Here is a 16,301-nt window from a genome sequence, read left to right on the forward strand (position 1 = left end):
GTAGGCTTACGTGCATTGTCCAGTGATCCCAGGCTTTTGTTTAAATAGATGGTGATGATGATGATCATGACAATGATGAAGGTGACTGACAAATATGTTTAAGTGAAAGAATGTGAAATCATTGTTAACTGGTGGCCTTCTTTTTAGGAAATTGAGTAGGGGCACAGTGTGTTATATTGAAAGGGACCTAATTATCAACATGTAGTACTACAATGTGGGACCATATTTCTTTAGATAGAAATTCTCAAATATTTTGCCCCAGTTTTTTAACAGTAGGGCTAATATTCCATGTATAGGCTTCAGTTTACTGTTTTATACTCCATATCTCCCTCTTATTATTTTAGTTCCATACTCTACAGAGTTCTACAAGAAACAAATTGGCTCTTTTCTAGAACATATCCTCTTCCTTGATAATCTCTATTCTTATTTGCAGAAATGTGATCCAGTTAAACTTACATAACAATGCATAATAGAAGTGAGTTTCACAGGACTTTTTTTCCTTTTGTTCTACCAACTTTGACCCTGTGGGCCCTGATTAGCAGGTACAAACAGCAAATACTTTAGGAGAAACCATGTATATCTGGCAAGAGAACTGAGAAAAGGGACGCTTGACTCCAAGGCCAGCCTGTTTGTGGGTTGCACTGTAGTAGTGTCTGCATAAGCTGCTAAAATATTGAGAAAATACCTTTATGTTTGGTTAGAGGAATCAGGAAATATTGGGCCCTCAGTGAATATGAGGGGAATTACTTTTTTTTTTTTCTTTCTTTGCCATTTCACTCTGAAGGTAATGCCAACCATGATGCATGTGCAGGACAGTGAAGGAACCCCCCCCCCCCAGAATACTGGCTTTCTGCCCAGAGAAACCAGAAAGAAAGGACACTTGGGGATTGGAGAGTATGAGGATAAGTTTGTAGAGATCTATAAAAGGTGATCCCCTATTTTCTGTACAGAATAAAGTAAGTTCTGGACTCAACTCTGTACTGCACATGCACAGAACAATCCCCAAGAACCATAGCAGAGGCCTCAAAGACTGAAATAAACCACCGCCTAATCTCTGACATGTGCTAGGCATACTCAAAGAGCATAATGAAGTCTTTAAAAATAAATTAATATTGAAATTACTGATCAAAGAAGGCAAGCTGTCGCTTTTAGTATGAACCTAAAGGGATTGTTTTGCTAAAATAGAACTGTTCTCTAGAGGATTTGTGATAGAACCCAGAGTCACCATGAAATAGTATAAAAAATGTCCAGGAGGCAATCCAGAATTACTCAGCGTACTATGTATCCACCCTGTCAAGATGATCCACATGTTAGAATTATTAGATGAAGACTTGTTAAGAATTGTCAGAGGATCTAGACACTTCACTAAAGAGAATATACATGTGACAGATAAGCACATGAAAAGATGCTCAGCGTCATCTTTTATTTGGGGGAATGCAAATTAATACTGCCACAAGATACCTGTGACTTATTAGAATGGCTAAAACAAAAAGTAAGAACATTAAACTCCTGACAATTAGAAGTACTGACAAAATTACAGAGCTGGAACTTCATTGCTGGTGGGAATGCAGAATGACAGCACTTTTGAAAAACATTTTGGAATTTTCTTATAAAAGTTAAACAGATACCTAACCATATCCCCTGCCAAGTATTCATCCTAGCTTTGAATATACATGACAGATTTATGTGTAATCACCCAAACTGTATACAACCCTAATATTCTTCAGCTGGTAGATGGATGAAATGTTGTGGTATACCCATATGTTGGAGTACTGCTCCACAGAGTAGAGGAATGAATTATTACTACACAAAACCACATGGATGAAATTTACATGCATATGCTAAGTGAAAGCATCCAGCTTCAAAAGGCTACCAATTGAATGATTCCATTTACATGATGGAATAAAAAAATCAAAACTGTACAAATGGAGAACAGATCAGTGTTTCCTAATGTGTGATGGAGGAGAGTTTGACTGTGAAAAACCATCAAGAAGAAATTTTATTAAGTGAAAGCAGTTCTTCTATATTGGAATTTTGGTGATAGCTACGTGACTTAATGTGTTTATCAAAACTCATAGAACTATGTAGAACTGTATGCAAATTGGAACATTTTCAAAAGCGTGAGACAGTACTTACCTTTGAGAAATTGCAGTCTAAAAATTGAGGGAGATTTTCTAGTTAATTTTTATTTTAACAGTTCCAATGAATTTCTTGCTCAGCTTCACACATATGCCTCATGCAATGTGTCTAGAGCCAGAGCGACTCGTGAAAAGAGTTTTGTGTAGTTCCACCATTTTATAAATAAGGACTAAACGTAAGTCTTAAGAGGTTGATTGACTTCCTTATCAAGCCTTGAAACTTAGTTCCTTGAGCCAAGTTGAGTTACATAGTGATGAGTTAGAAAGAGCCATGGAAGCAATAAGTTCAGACAAGCAGTGACAGTCAGCAGTAGTTAACATAACTGATCTCCTTCAGTGTGCTGGGTTTCTGAATGCTTTTTAAAATACACCTTCTCATTTCATCCTTTGAACAGTAACATAAAATAGGTATTTCTGCTATTCCCAGTTAAAAATGAAGAAACTGAGAATTGGAGAGAGAAGTTGCCAGGAATTACATGATTGGTCAGTGCAGCAGAGTCAGAATTTTTATCTTGAACTAGAAGCCACTTATACAAGAAGATATGATGTCAGGATATACAAGCAGTTCAGTGTTTGGGAACCATGATGTTTGTGACAATAGATTAAAAAAGGTAGGCGGAGATCAATAGGATGTTACATATATTTGATTTTTCTTCTGCAGTTATAGGAAATGAGGAACCATTGGAAATTTTCAATAATCAGATGGTCACTTTTTCATTTTCAACCATTTGATATTTGTATGGAAGACAGATTTCTAGGGAATAATTTTGAGACCAGTTAGTAAAGACAGTAGGAACTTTTGGTAAGATTCTAATAAAACAGAATTTGTAAGGTATACTTGGGACCAGTTTAAGAGATGTCTGTGTAATAAAATTAACAGTAGTTGGTGACTGATTAAATGTGAGAAGAGAGATGAGAGATATCAATGATGACTACTGCAGTTGAAATGGAGAATTCAGGAAAAGGATTGGTATAGTGTGGAATGTCTGTCTCCCTTCGCTTCTGTTGATTTTGCTTCTTGTGGTTTGGAGCTCTTTTGGTGTAGGTACTTACATGTTTCTAAGTGTTACAGCTTCTTGGTGGAGTGATACTTTTATTATTATAAAGTACCCTTATCTCCAGTAGTAATTTTTATCTTTAATAAGTAATTTTTAGTATAGCTATTCAAACTCTGTTTGCACAGTATATCTGTTTTCCATCCTTTTAGCCTCCTCATGTCTTTGAATTTAAAGGTAGTTTCTCTTAGATGGCATAAAGGTGTGTCATTTTTTAAAATCCATCCTGTCAATTTCTGCCTTTTGGAGAGTTTAATTCATATTTAAGGCAATTACTGATAAAGACTTCTGCCATTTTAGTATTTGTTTTCTATTTGTCTTCATGTCTTCTTTTTTGTTCCTGAGTTTCTCCATTGTTGACATTTTGTGTTAAATACTGCTCATGTGTTATTTTAATTACTTTGTATCTTTTTTTGATACATGTAGGTATAGGTATGTATATAGGTATGTGTATATATTAATATATATACATGTTTTATATCTATATGTAGTTTTCTTAGTGGTTCCTGCTTTGAGTATTACAGTTCACATCTTTTAACAGTCTAATTTGGATTAATACCAGCTTTATTTCAGTAGCATGCAAAAACTTTCTCCTACATAGTTCTGCCTCTGCTTATGCTGTTATTTTCACTAATTGCATCTTTGTATATGGTGTACCCCTCAACACAGATTTATAAGCCTTATGCAGTCTTGTTTGAAACTAGATGGGGGGAAATGAGTAAACAGCGTATTTATGCTGTCTTTTGTGTTTGTCTGTATAGTTACTTCACGTGGCATTCTTTATTTGCTCATGTGTATTCTAGTTGTCGTTTAGTATTTTTCATTTCAGCCTGAAGGACCACCCCCCCCTCCCTTAACATTTCTTATAGGTGTGACAGATTCCTTCAGTTTTTATCAATCTGGAAACATCTTAGTTTCTCCCTAGTTTTGAAAGATGTTTTTGCAGTATATAAAATTCTTGGTTGATAGGTCTTTTCCTTTCACCTCATTGAATATATCATCCCATTGCTTTCAGACCTCTATGATCTCTGATGAAAAACAAATCAGCTGATTTTCTTTATGATGATCCTTTGTAGATGATAAGTCACTTCTCTCTTGCTGCTTTCTAGATTCTTTTTTTTTTAACTTCAAACAGTTCGATTATTATGTGTCTCAGTGTGAATTTCTTTTCATTTAACCTGCTTAAAGTTAGTTGTGGTTCTTCCATGTGTATATGAATGTTTTTCATCAAATTTGGGAAATTTTCAGACCAATTAATCTCTCCCTCTTTTCTGAGAGGCTTTGTGTGCATGTTGGGGGACCCTCAGCTCTCAGCCAGACAATGCTTGTTCTCTTCCTTCTCTTACGGAGCCTCAAAGGATAGGTAGGCCTTAAAAGTGAGAGTTTGGTTCTTTTCAACCCTTCTCCTGAGTATGTTCACAGCCCTAAGCATGTACGTGGCTTCTACATTCCAAGGAGTATGTCAGAACTTTTTAGAGCCCCTATGGCTATCTCATACCTCTGAGCTTTTTAAGTTTTTTGTTTATCTGTATATTATTTGGCCCAAGTATTAGTCATTGTTTCAGGTATCCATGAAGTTAAAATACTTGTCTATAATTGTTTTAGACAAATACATGCTCTTCTCTATTCCTGGAGGAAGACTTTTTGCATTGGAGCACTTCCAAGGAATGTTGACTGCAACAATATTTTAAGTCTTCCAAAGAAGCAATGATGATTGTTTGGGAAAGAAGTTTTGAAAGGGCTCTCACTTTGTTCTGCTCCCTCTGGTGGCTACCAGGCTGCTGGGAACACCACAAAACTTGCTGTTCTTACCAAGAATTAGCCATTTTCCTTATAAAACACTCCCTGAGTTACAGGAACCCTTGATTAATTTACAGAGTCCAAATGAGTTGATTTGATTGTTTATTTTTCCCCCAGTTTTCTGAGTCTTTTCACAGAGGAGTTAAATTTTGGTCACTCTCTTTACTAATATTGTCTCTTTCATATTTTGGAGAGGAATTCCCCTTTTATTTCTGAGAATTATAAGGATAGGAAAGTTAATGAGTTCTTTTTGTGACATGTTGAATGATGCATTCTATGGCATATCTGGGAGATCAAATTCCTATTTTAGGACTCTGTATCTTGATGTAGCCATCAATTTATAAATGATAGTTAAAACCATTAGAGTAGATAAGATTGCCTTTTAAACAAGTATTAATAAGAAAATGACCAAAAGGGCTTCTCTGTTTGAGCAGATAATTGCTGAAGGAGGAAATGAAAAAATTCTCATGATGTAGATTGATGTCTACAAATTTCATGGTCTCAAATCTCAGCCAGTCTCTCAGAACATCTTATCAATCTTACTCTTTTCTTCAGCTTTCACATTGCCTTAGTAATTATCTAAACCTTCTCAAGTCTTTTTTTTTTAGCACATTATTTAACAGTTTTATTTTAAAAATAAAATCATTATATTCAGCATCAATAATAATGATAACAGCCATGTGACTCATAGGTTTCTTAATATTTTCACTCTCATACTTTAGCACCCTCAAGTCTTATTTCTTGTTACTCCCACTTAACTTTCCTTTATCTGTCTTTAAGAAAACTTAAGCCACATAACTTCTCTCAAATTATCATTTCTCCCTCTATTAATTTACTTTTATCCCCAGGTAATGATAGGGGAGAATTAAGGGTACTCATGAAGAGGTGTCCAGGGGGGACTGATAGGACTATCCAATAGGCATTGGAGGGATCCAGGGACTACAGGTTTCTCAGTTTGAATAATTAGGTTTTTAAGAACAAATCAATATATAATTTCTGTAAAGTGAATTATATATAAAAATCTGGAAAGAAATTGTATAGATGCTACAAATGGATGTTTGATTGAAGTTATCCATTGAGCAAAGGGTATGTTTTTTGCTTTGCTATAACAAATGCCATACATTTAAAAATGTCCCTGTAGTGGGTTGAATTGTGTCTCCCAGAGAGACAGTTTCTACTCCATAGAATTTGTGAATGTGACCTTATTGGGAGATAGTTCTTTGCAGATGAGATGCATTAAGAGGAAGTTATAACTATTCCTAGTGCCTAGCATTTAGGACCTAGTGGACGTTAAATCCAAGGACAGACATCCGTATCATAAAGAGATGATACACAGGGACAAGGCCATGTGAAGGCAGAGGGAAACACTGGAGAGCTACACCTACAAGCCAACCAGTACCAAGGATCGCCAGAAGTCACCCACAGCTGGGAAGAGGCAAGGAAGGATTCTTCTCTAGAGCCTTTGATGGGAGAATTGTGCTACTGACACCTTGATTTTTGGCATCTAGTTCCATAACTGTGAGTCTGTTGTCTCTAAGCCACACAGTTGGTGGTTTTTTGTTTTTGTTTTGTTTTTTATAGTAGCCCTTGGAAACTAATAAAATCTCTTAGGTCACTCTTGAAATTATTTTAGTTGATGAATATGCAGATATGTTATCAAATGGCAGGCTTTGAAAAATATTCATAAATGTGTTTTTTACATTGTATTAGCTTAGGTTTAAGTGTAACATGAAAATGAAATTATAGGTAGGACTCTGACAGCTAAATGATTGGCTCTTGATGGAGTACCTCAAATAAATAAAAATTAAAAGATGTTTTATTCCATTCATCCCTTCAAATCTATGATTCCATTTGAAAATCTCAGCTAATTTTTTTTTCTGAGAGAAACGCTGTTATATCATGTTAGGAAATAATCTGTATAATTTCTAAGTTTGCATCTTCTACTTACATCCTTTTTATATGTATAAATATATATAGTATATATAAATACTACTATATTTGAATAATCATGTCATACAGCATGGCATTTTATTAATAATCTAGATAAGATATGCAGTTTTTTAATATTCAGTTTATTAAACCAAAGTCAGTTTGGTTACATCCTTTAGATTTTCTTAGAGAAAAAAAAATTGAAATTTCTTCTTGACATGCTTTTGAAACTTGAAGATATTTTATAGATCTTGATCCATATTATAGATCACCTGTAATTTACTTTTTGAATTATGCTTTATCTTTTCAAGGTGTTATCTTTATTAGTTTGCTACTGCTCCCAAGACAAGCTATCCCAAATTTAGCAGCTTAAAACACACTTTTTTATATAGCTGTTTAAGTCCGAAGTCTTAGTAGGCTCAGCCTGAGTCCTCTGCTTAACATCTCATAAGTTGAAATCAGGGTGTTGACTGGGTCATGTTCCCAACTGAAGTCTCTGGGGAAGCATCTGCTTCCAGACATATTCACTGACAGTCGAATTCAGTGTTCGCGGTTGTAGGATGGTGGTCCTTGTTTCCTTGCTGTCTGTCAGTGGGGGCTGATGTTTGCTCCTGGAGGTGACCCACATTCCTTCTCATACTTTCCACGTGGAAACTGCCCCCACTGCCAGCCAGCAGCAACAGGTCAAGTTCTTCTCACACTTCTAGTTTCTCCTGCTGCATTTTTCTGACTCCAGCTGAAGAAAGCTGTCTGCTTTCAAGAGCTCATGTGATTAGATTGGGCCCACTCGATAATTAAGAGCAGTCTCTCTATAGTAACCTTTTTAAACTCAGTCACATCCCTTTTGGCATGTGATAAAATGTATACACAATTCCAGGGATTGGAATTCCAGGCATCTTTGTAGGGGATTCAAGAGGGAGAGGACATATGTATACCTATGGCTGATTCATGTTGAGGTTTGACAGAAAACAACAAAATTCTGTAAAGCAATTATCCTTAAATTAAAAAAAAAAGAAACGTACACACAATTCCAGGGGTTGGGACACGGGCATCTTTTTAGGGAGTTGGGGCATTTTGCCCACTGTAAGTATTAATAACTAATATCGACAGTTTTGATAACTAGTTGCATTAAGTATAAAAAGTGTTAACCCTACTAAAATAATTATTGAAATAATTCTAAATATAAATACAAAAAAAGATACTGTAGGATATATAGTTAGTATAAGAACTCTCTGCCTCCTTATATTTTATAAAGTATAATGATAATGTTTGCCAAAGAGGTAGGAAATTGTCTCCTTACACCACAGAAGACACACTTCTCTGTGGAAAAAGGATAATGAACTAAAATGTCATTCCCCTAATGATAGTTTAATTGTACAACATAATTTACTTATTTTGCGATTCTAGCCAACTTTTATTGCTTGAAATTAACTGGATAGCCACACCACTTGGGAGTAGACTAGAAAGTCCACACAAAAGCCATGTTCCCATCATTTCTCATTTATCTTAAAGTTTGGTACTGAGTAGCTGGGGACTTGAATTCCTTTCTCTTTTCGTACCAATAGTTTCATGTGGTTAACAGATGACTCTCTCAAGATAATGGATGCTTAAAGTCGGAGACTCTGACTTGTTCATTTTTGTATCACCTGTCATACTGCAGTTGTTCCAAATATTGTGTTGGAGCAACACAAATATTAGGTTGGTACAAACATATTTGTGGTTTCAGACTATGAATTTTAAATCATTATAACTAGGCTCAAACACATCTTTTTTATACAGAATTGGAACTATTACAGTCAACACATTATTGCCAATGAGAAGTAAGTTTGTTTATTCCTGTAGCTTAAAAATCCATGCTTCGGGATTTGGCAAACTCTTGGAAAGTATTGTGCCTCCTGCTAGTTGTGGATGCGTTATCCCTGCAAAAAGTTGTTGAGGTGCTTGAAGAAACATCAGTTGGTGAGCACTCAGGTGAACATGGCAGATGCGGCGGAACTTTGTAGCCCAGTTTGCTCAAGTTCTGAAGCATTGTTTGTGCCACATGCAGTCAGGCATTGTCTTGGAGAAATTGGGCCCATTCTGTTGACCAGTTCTGGCTGCATGCATTGCAGTGTTCAGTGCATCTGATAGATTTGCTGAGCATATTTCTCAGATGTAATGGTTCTGCCGGGATTCAGAAAGCTGTAGTGACTGGTCAGACTAACAGCAGACCACCAAACAGTAACCGTGGCCTTTTGTGGGTGCAGATTTGGCTTTAGGAGGTACTTTTGGAGCATCTCAGTCCAGCCACTAAGCTGGTCGTCACCAGTTGTCTAAAATCCATTTTTTGTTGCATGTCACAATCCTATCAAGAAATGGTTCCTTGTTGTTTTGTAAAATAAGAAAAGTGAAGTGAAAGTTACACAGTGCATGGAATTCTCCAGGGCAGAATACTGGAGTGGGTAGCTGTTCCCTTCTCCAGGGGACCTTCCCAACCCAGGAATGGAACCCAGGTCTCCCCCATTGCGAGCAGATTCTTTACCAGCTGAGCCACCAGGGAAGCCCAACAATACTGGAGTGGGTAGCCTACCCTTCTCCAGGGGATCTTCTTCACCCAGGAATCAAACCAGGGTCACCTGCATTTTTTTCATTTCCGGTCAGCTTATGAAGCACCCACCCACTTACCGAGCTTTTTCCTTTTTCCTTTCCGGTTTGTTTCAATCGTCGACACTGAGTCCTTCAGCAACTTCTCATGTAGTTGTAAGAGCTTGATGATTACTCTTTATTGGTCATTGTCAATTTCCAATGGCCGGCCACTGCACCCCTCATCTTCAAGGCTCCCTTCTGCTTTACAAAACTTGGAACCACCAGTGTACTATGTATTCATTAGCAGTTCCTGGGCCAGACATGTTGTTAATGTTATGAGTTGTCTCTGATGCTTTACTACCCATTTAAACTAGAATAAGAAAATCGCTCAAATTTGCTTTTTGTCAAACATCATTTGTCTGGTCTAAAATATAAACATTAAGTACTAAGACATTAGCAAAAAGAAAACAAATAAAGCGAGACCTGCACATTAAAATGATGTATAATGCAACTACGTTTATTTAAGAATGTATTCTAGTATCAAATGGCAAAGTTCAGCAGTGCAAAACCACGATTACTTTTGCACCAGTCTAATACTTATTGAAAAATAACTGAGTTCGTGAATAAATACCACAGCTAACGCATGTTTATTAAACAGCCAGTGTGTACAAGTTGGTCACCCATTGATTCAGTGTTTACTGAATAAAGCTCATGCCTTCAAGCCATCACTACCTGATATCTTTCTGATTATTCTTGGTTATCATTGCTATAAAAGAATAGAGATCTCTACTACAGGTGATTTAATACATAATACCTGAATTAGAAATCAGATGTCTTGAATTCTGCTCTTTTATTAATTAATTGGATGACTAATTGGGGGATTCCCAAGCAAATTAATTTTTGAGGCTCAACTTACCTATAAAATGAAAATGTAAAATAAGATCCTTTAAATTTCTTCCAGCTTTTAAATTTGTACACTTTGAATTTTTCTTTTGAAATAAAATGGGACGCCTGAAAGATAAAGGAGCTCAAGATTGATCCTAAACATAAACCCTCATTTAATTGTTCTTTTTGGTCCTTGCTTCAGTGCTAGCATTCATAAAATGCAAGTCATTTTGCCTTAAAACTTAACTGGCTTTATTTATACCTTAAGGATTTTATCCATTCATTTAATTTTTCTTTGAAAAGAGAAAGGAAATTTCAGTGAATCACATGCAATTCTTTTTTAAATAAAAGCAAACACATAAAGAAGAGGGGATAATATCTGACACTTGAACCTATAGATTTTTCTATTGGTCAGTCCAAAGGAGGGCCAGGTAGAAGAATTAAGCCAAATTGGATTTTCTTATTTTCTTAAGTTCTATTATTATTATGGGATAATAGTTTTATTATTATGGGAAAATAGTGCTTCTTTCCTCTAAATAATAATTTTATGGAGAGAAATAAAGCTAATCATTTATCCATTATAAATGTGATGATATATCAATTAACTGAATTTTTATGTGCCCCTGACTATTATACATAAAAACAAAATCATTTTTTTCTAAAATACAGAAGTAGTTACTTCCAATAGAACTGTCTTATAACTTTTAAAGAGATAAGGATCACTCTGTCTACCAGAACCTAACAGTCTAATTCTGCAAGATCTAAAAACTGTATTAAATTTGAAATGTAGTGTTTGCCCCACTCTCATTTTTTACCTTGTAAAGAAACTCAGTACACTGTAAAATTATTAACTGATTTTATTTGAAGTAGTTTCAAGGTATTTCCTGCCTCTGGTCATTATGTCCAAAACTTTGACAATAGTTTTTAAGAAAGAGTGGATATGAGCTTTGATATTATGCAGTTATAACTGGAGGAGACTTTTGAGATCATGTGTTAGAAACCTTCTTATTTTGTAGATAGGGAAGCTGAGGAAACAGTTTTATTTTCAGTTCTTAGCAGAATCAGGACTTTAGCACAGTTCTTTTATTCCCAGTCACCTGGTCTTTGTCCTATACTGCACTGTGTGTTTATTGGCATTTTGAAATAGAAACAAAGTATTTTGCAGCTGTTGAAAAAGAAGAGAAATTATTTTAAATGATAATTTCATGTAGATAAAGTGAATTGCTTTTTATTTACTATTTTTCTGTTTAGGTGAAAAGAGATTTGAATGTCCAGAATGTTCTAAAAGATTTATGCGGAGTGATCATCTCTCCAAACATGTCAAAACGCACCAGAATAAAAAAGGTGGTGGGACAGCTCTTGCCATTGTTACCTCCGGAGAACTGGACTCATCTGTTACAGAGGTGCTTGGCTCCCCAAGAATTGTCACAGTTGCAGCCATTTCTCAAGATTCAAACCCAGCAACTCCCAATGTTTCAACCAACATGGAAGAATTCTGAAGTTATTTATAATAGAGACCTCTAGTGCTGCACTTAAGTTTACACACCTTTGAAAATCTGGAAATGGGCTGGTCAAGTGGATTACAGAGTAGGAAATCATGTTTTCATTCTTGGCTTCTTTAAGTATTCCAAGATTTTGGGTCAGCACATGAAGTGTTGAATTTTTAAAAATACAAAAGCAAACTGATATACTGGAAACAGATAGAAAAGTATTTCCTCCATATTATGTACGTTGTAGTTATTTGGAGATATATCACATAATCTTTAAACTGAATCTTCCCCTCTCTTAACATCATGTGTTAACATGTTTAAAAAGACAGACCTCAGTAGTTTGCAGACTGGACCTTAATTGGACTTGTTTTCTTTGAAAGTACTTTGTTATAAATTCAGTCAGTAATATTTATGTGGATTTTTCCCCCCAAATCACAGAAAACAGTTAACTGATGATAGAGATAATGCTTTATTTCCTTAGCTTGATTTTTGGAAAATCAGTTGAAAATAGGTTTGGCCGTCTTTTCTAAATATTAGAAATTCTTCAACAGTTAAATTAGGTAAGTTCCAAAAACATAATCTGAGAGGCATCTCAGATCTTTATTACCACTACATTGTAGTAGTGCGTATGCAGACAATCAGTGAAATCCAATTACTTTCTCCATTTGGAGACACAAGAGGAACTTAGAGCTAAACCTTAGGTTAAATTTTAGATTGAAACTGTAGGAAAATACTGGGGGGAAAATGGTTAAAACAAAATTCATAATAGCTTCAGAAAAATAAAATGAGGCAACTTAACAGGTATGGCTTTGAAGTTAGGATTGATTATATTCCTAACACTAGGTTGAACCACAAAGTTCATTTTAAATGTTTATATTGGAAATATTTGCATAGAGTTTAAATTGTCCTGTAGTTTCATAGTCTGTAAATATGAGTTACGTTGACAATGTGCAAAATTCTTTATGCTTTGACATGGTAGCCAAAGAAAGAATTATCACACTTTTTTTAAGGCCAGCAGAAAATTATCTTTTACCTACATTATAATTTCTGTTTTCCTCTTTGCTGAAAATTAGCCAATCCCATTTTATTTCTAGCACTGTTTTAGAGGCTGATTAAGGATTTATAACACAGTAATGACTTTATGTTATACCAGTAACTGAATTTTCCTTAAGAAGACATCCTAACAAATGTATAACAGATGTGATGCTATGAAACAAAAAGTATTTTTTAAAAATATCAGTCAGTTATAAGTGATTAAAGAAATAAATGTATTTCATTGTACAAGGATCTTAATAGGAAAGATGGCCAAAAGTTTCCTATAAAAAAATTTGAACTATGCCAGTAGCTTAAATATTAGTAAGATATTTCATATTTAAAAATATATTTACAGTGAATTATAATGCAGTTGGAATTCACCATTTGAAAACTGAAGTTTTTAAATACTTGGTTAATTAACACCATTAGTTTGGGGACTGTTTGAGTATAGGTGTATGTTATTTTCTTGTACATTCTCTATTATTTCAGAAAAAGTACTACTCATGCGAATTCTCTTCTGAAATTGTGATGTTTCTTGTATTTTTGATGAAGGAGAAATACTGTAATGATCACTGTTTACACTATGTACACTTTAGGCCAGCCCTTTGTAGCGTTATATAAAACTGAAGGTCTTTTGTGCTTTCAGTTTGTATAAAAAAGCTTTGAGATTAAAGGAAAAAAAATTTTTACACTGTGGTTATAAATTTCAAGTTTCTTAAAGCTTTTGTAGACTTGTAACAAAGTCTTTAAATTTTAGTTGGATTTTGTAAATTGTTTTGTATATTTTATTTAATGTACTCTTAACAACTGATGTATCTGGCTTTAAAACATCAGAATCAGTTTGTTGTTTTGTTTGGTACAGAGGAGCATTTGGTAGTGTTAATTTTAATTTTATTATATAGGAGCTGAAACATCAAATATATATTTTATCTATCATTATGCTACACAATCAGTGCTATAAATTTTTTTATGCAAAGAAACTTTCCTAATGTTTGAATCATGTTTCCTCAGAGTGACACTTTTTGTTGTTGTTAATACTGAGTGTGAGCTCTCTGCACCATTATTCTATGAACCATTTTTAATGCATACCTATGTATGCGCCTCAGAAGTGGAAGTTATTTTTTAATCAACAATGAGGCCTATTATAAATTTAAGAAACTGAATCTGGATAGCTTTATAGCATATAAAGTATATTAATTTGTGTTAGCAGGTGCACATTTCACCACTGAAATTAGAAATATTTTGACAGTCTGTTCTGCAAACCATTCTGAATCCACTCTTCTGTCTTATAAGAATCGTAAATTTCAATGTCCTTTATTTGACTCAGTGGGATATAGCTGTTATAAGTAATAGGGCACAGATGTGCAGTAGAGTCTTGTTTAATGACATTTCACTGTTCATTCCCTTTGCCACTGTTATAAAACTTTTCTTTATTGTAATTATCAGTGCAAAGCTATGTATTTATCATGGTAGAACTCCAGTGTTAGAATAGTTTTTTCTTACAGAATACTTTCTTTGGTTAGGTTTGTGTATGTGTTGCTGATTACATTAGAACTTGATGTTAAGTCATTATTTATCACACTCTCATGAGAGCAGTAATAAAAGTGTGTAATCTAGGAGAAAAAGTTAATTTGTCAAACTTAGATAAGCATGATGTTTAGGTCCTATTTTTCAATTTTATAACTGTTTTATTGCAACAATATTTGTATTTAAGTCTTCATTTTAATGCCTTGTGGTGTTTTTTTATGCATGTCACTAAGTTGTCATCCCACATAAATTGATGTGCAGCATAGGGTATTAAATCTACATAATGATTTTAAAACAGAAATAGTTGATGGTAAAATGTAAATGTTTTGCAAAAATTCCTTATAAAAAGTTTTGTAGTAACATTTCACTTGTAAATTTTTTTTTTGTAAAAAAAAAAAAGAAAGAAAAAAAAAAAAGATGAATCCAGAAAAGAACTTGTTTCCCATATCCTAGAATTTAGACAATTATTCTGCCAGCAAAGCCTCTGGGGCTGTAATTGACATTTTTACAGTGCTGATTTGTATAAAATTTGTTTTTTGTGGATTTGGAAATAAAATCATGTACAAGTTGTTGCCTGCAATAACAATTGCAAGTAACCTATTAAAAATTCTCTTGAGTTTAACATGTTTCTTCATTTAATTATGTATACTATAAAGCAGCAATAAATTGTTTGAACTATCAACCTTCTTATAACGATGAACACTGGAAAGTAATGTTCTCACTAGAAAATGTATTGGCAACTCTTCATAATTCCTAGTATTAAGATATGGTCACCATTTCTCTGAACATATCACCAAAGAACACCAATTCAAATTTCATGTTAATTTGTAGCCATTGCTCTAGACGTTTGTGGAAATTAAAATTTGATTTAGGTACATTTTTTACTTAGATATTTTTAAGCAGTAAATGTTAGGAAATTGTAGGAAGAGCTGCAAATGAAAACATAATTAAAATATTATTTAAGCTTACAGAAGCAGTAAGAAGCAATGCATGCCATGTAGATGACACAGTCTAAAAGCAAAAGCTATTTGCTTTTCCTCTTGGGAGACCTCTGCAAATCTCATACAGAACCTTAACTGACATAATAAATGTACTGCTATAACTTTAGTTACCAGATTTCCAAACCCAGGCTATATTACATATCATCATGTGAGGAGCAGAGAATTTTAGGCAGCAGGTAAGTATTAATACTTTGGTCCACAGGATGCCAAAAATTCTTTTTACATCTGTATTACAGGGCCTACATTGTGTTTGGGTAGATGCCTTCTATAGTAAAACTGTAAGGTAAAGTCATGGCTAGTGTATAATATATGTTCATTAACAGCTCCTGAATCAAAAAACAGGTAAATTTTATTCTGCCAAATGACCAGTAAAGAGGTCTTACTAAATTTTTCAAAATATTTGTATCAAACTAGAAATGTATTTCAGTTATTTGAAAAATTCACATTTGGAAGCATCAGGATGATAGTGTACTAAAGGGATAATGCAAGTGGTAAACTTCTTATGTGGTAGTACGAGTTTGATTCTTGGACTTCTAGGAGCTTCAGTCTCAACCAGGAACCAGGAACCTAGACTGAATCAAAGAAAACCCCAAAAAAGTAATGCTTTTTATCTTATCCTACATAAAACTGATGATATAATAAGTTAGGTAAGTTGAAGCAGTTCTAACACTGTATAATTTGGTATAGTTTATAATGCTATTCATGATAACTTCAAAATATAAAGAAAAGATTGTATAGCTTGCTTTTTTTAATTTAAAACTTCAGATGCTTAAAAGAGTGCAGAGACTTCAGATACGTGCAAAACATATGAAATACTTTATTATTTAGTACATCTGACTTTCGTTACTGTATTTATTGCCCAAATGCTAATGTCCA

At 34.3% G+C, this 16,301-nt stretch overlaps 1 protein-coding gene across 2 annotated transcripts in view; it reads left to right on the top strand.

Moving 5' to 3' along the window:
* Window positions 1–15,046, top strand: part of SP4 (Sp4 transcription factor) — an 80,590-nt gene extending 65,544 nt beyond the window's left edge. For both annotated transcript variants that reach the window (XM_069586648.1, XM_069586650.1), the window contains exon 6: window positions 11,624–15,046. In XM_069586648.1, coding sequence (XP_069442749.1) covers window positions 11,624–11,871 — 248 coding nt within the window. In that variant the 3' untranslated portion in view covers window positions 11,872–15,046. The remainder of the gene's footprint in view (window positions 1–11,623) is intronic.
* The last annotated feature ends 1,255 nt before the right edge of the window (window positions 15,047–16,301 follow it).

Source organism: Ovis canadensis, chromosome 4 (genome assembly GCF_042477335.2).
Source record: "Ovis canadensis isolate MfBH-ARS-UI-01 breed Bighorn chromosome 4, ARS-UI_OviCan_v2, whole genome shotgun sequence".
NCBI classification, from domain to species: domain Eukaryota; kingdom Metazoa; phylum Chordata; class Mammalia; order Artiodactyla; family Bovidae; genus Ovis; species Ovis canadensis.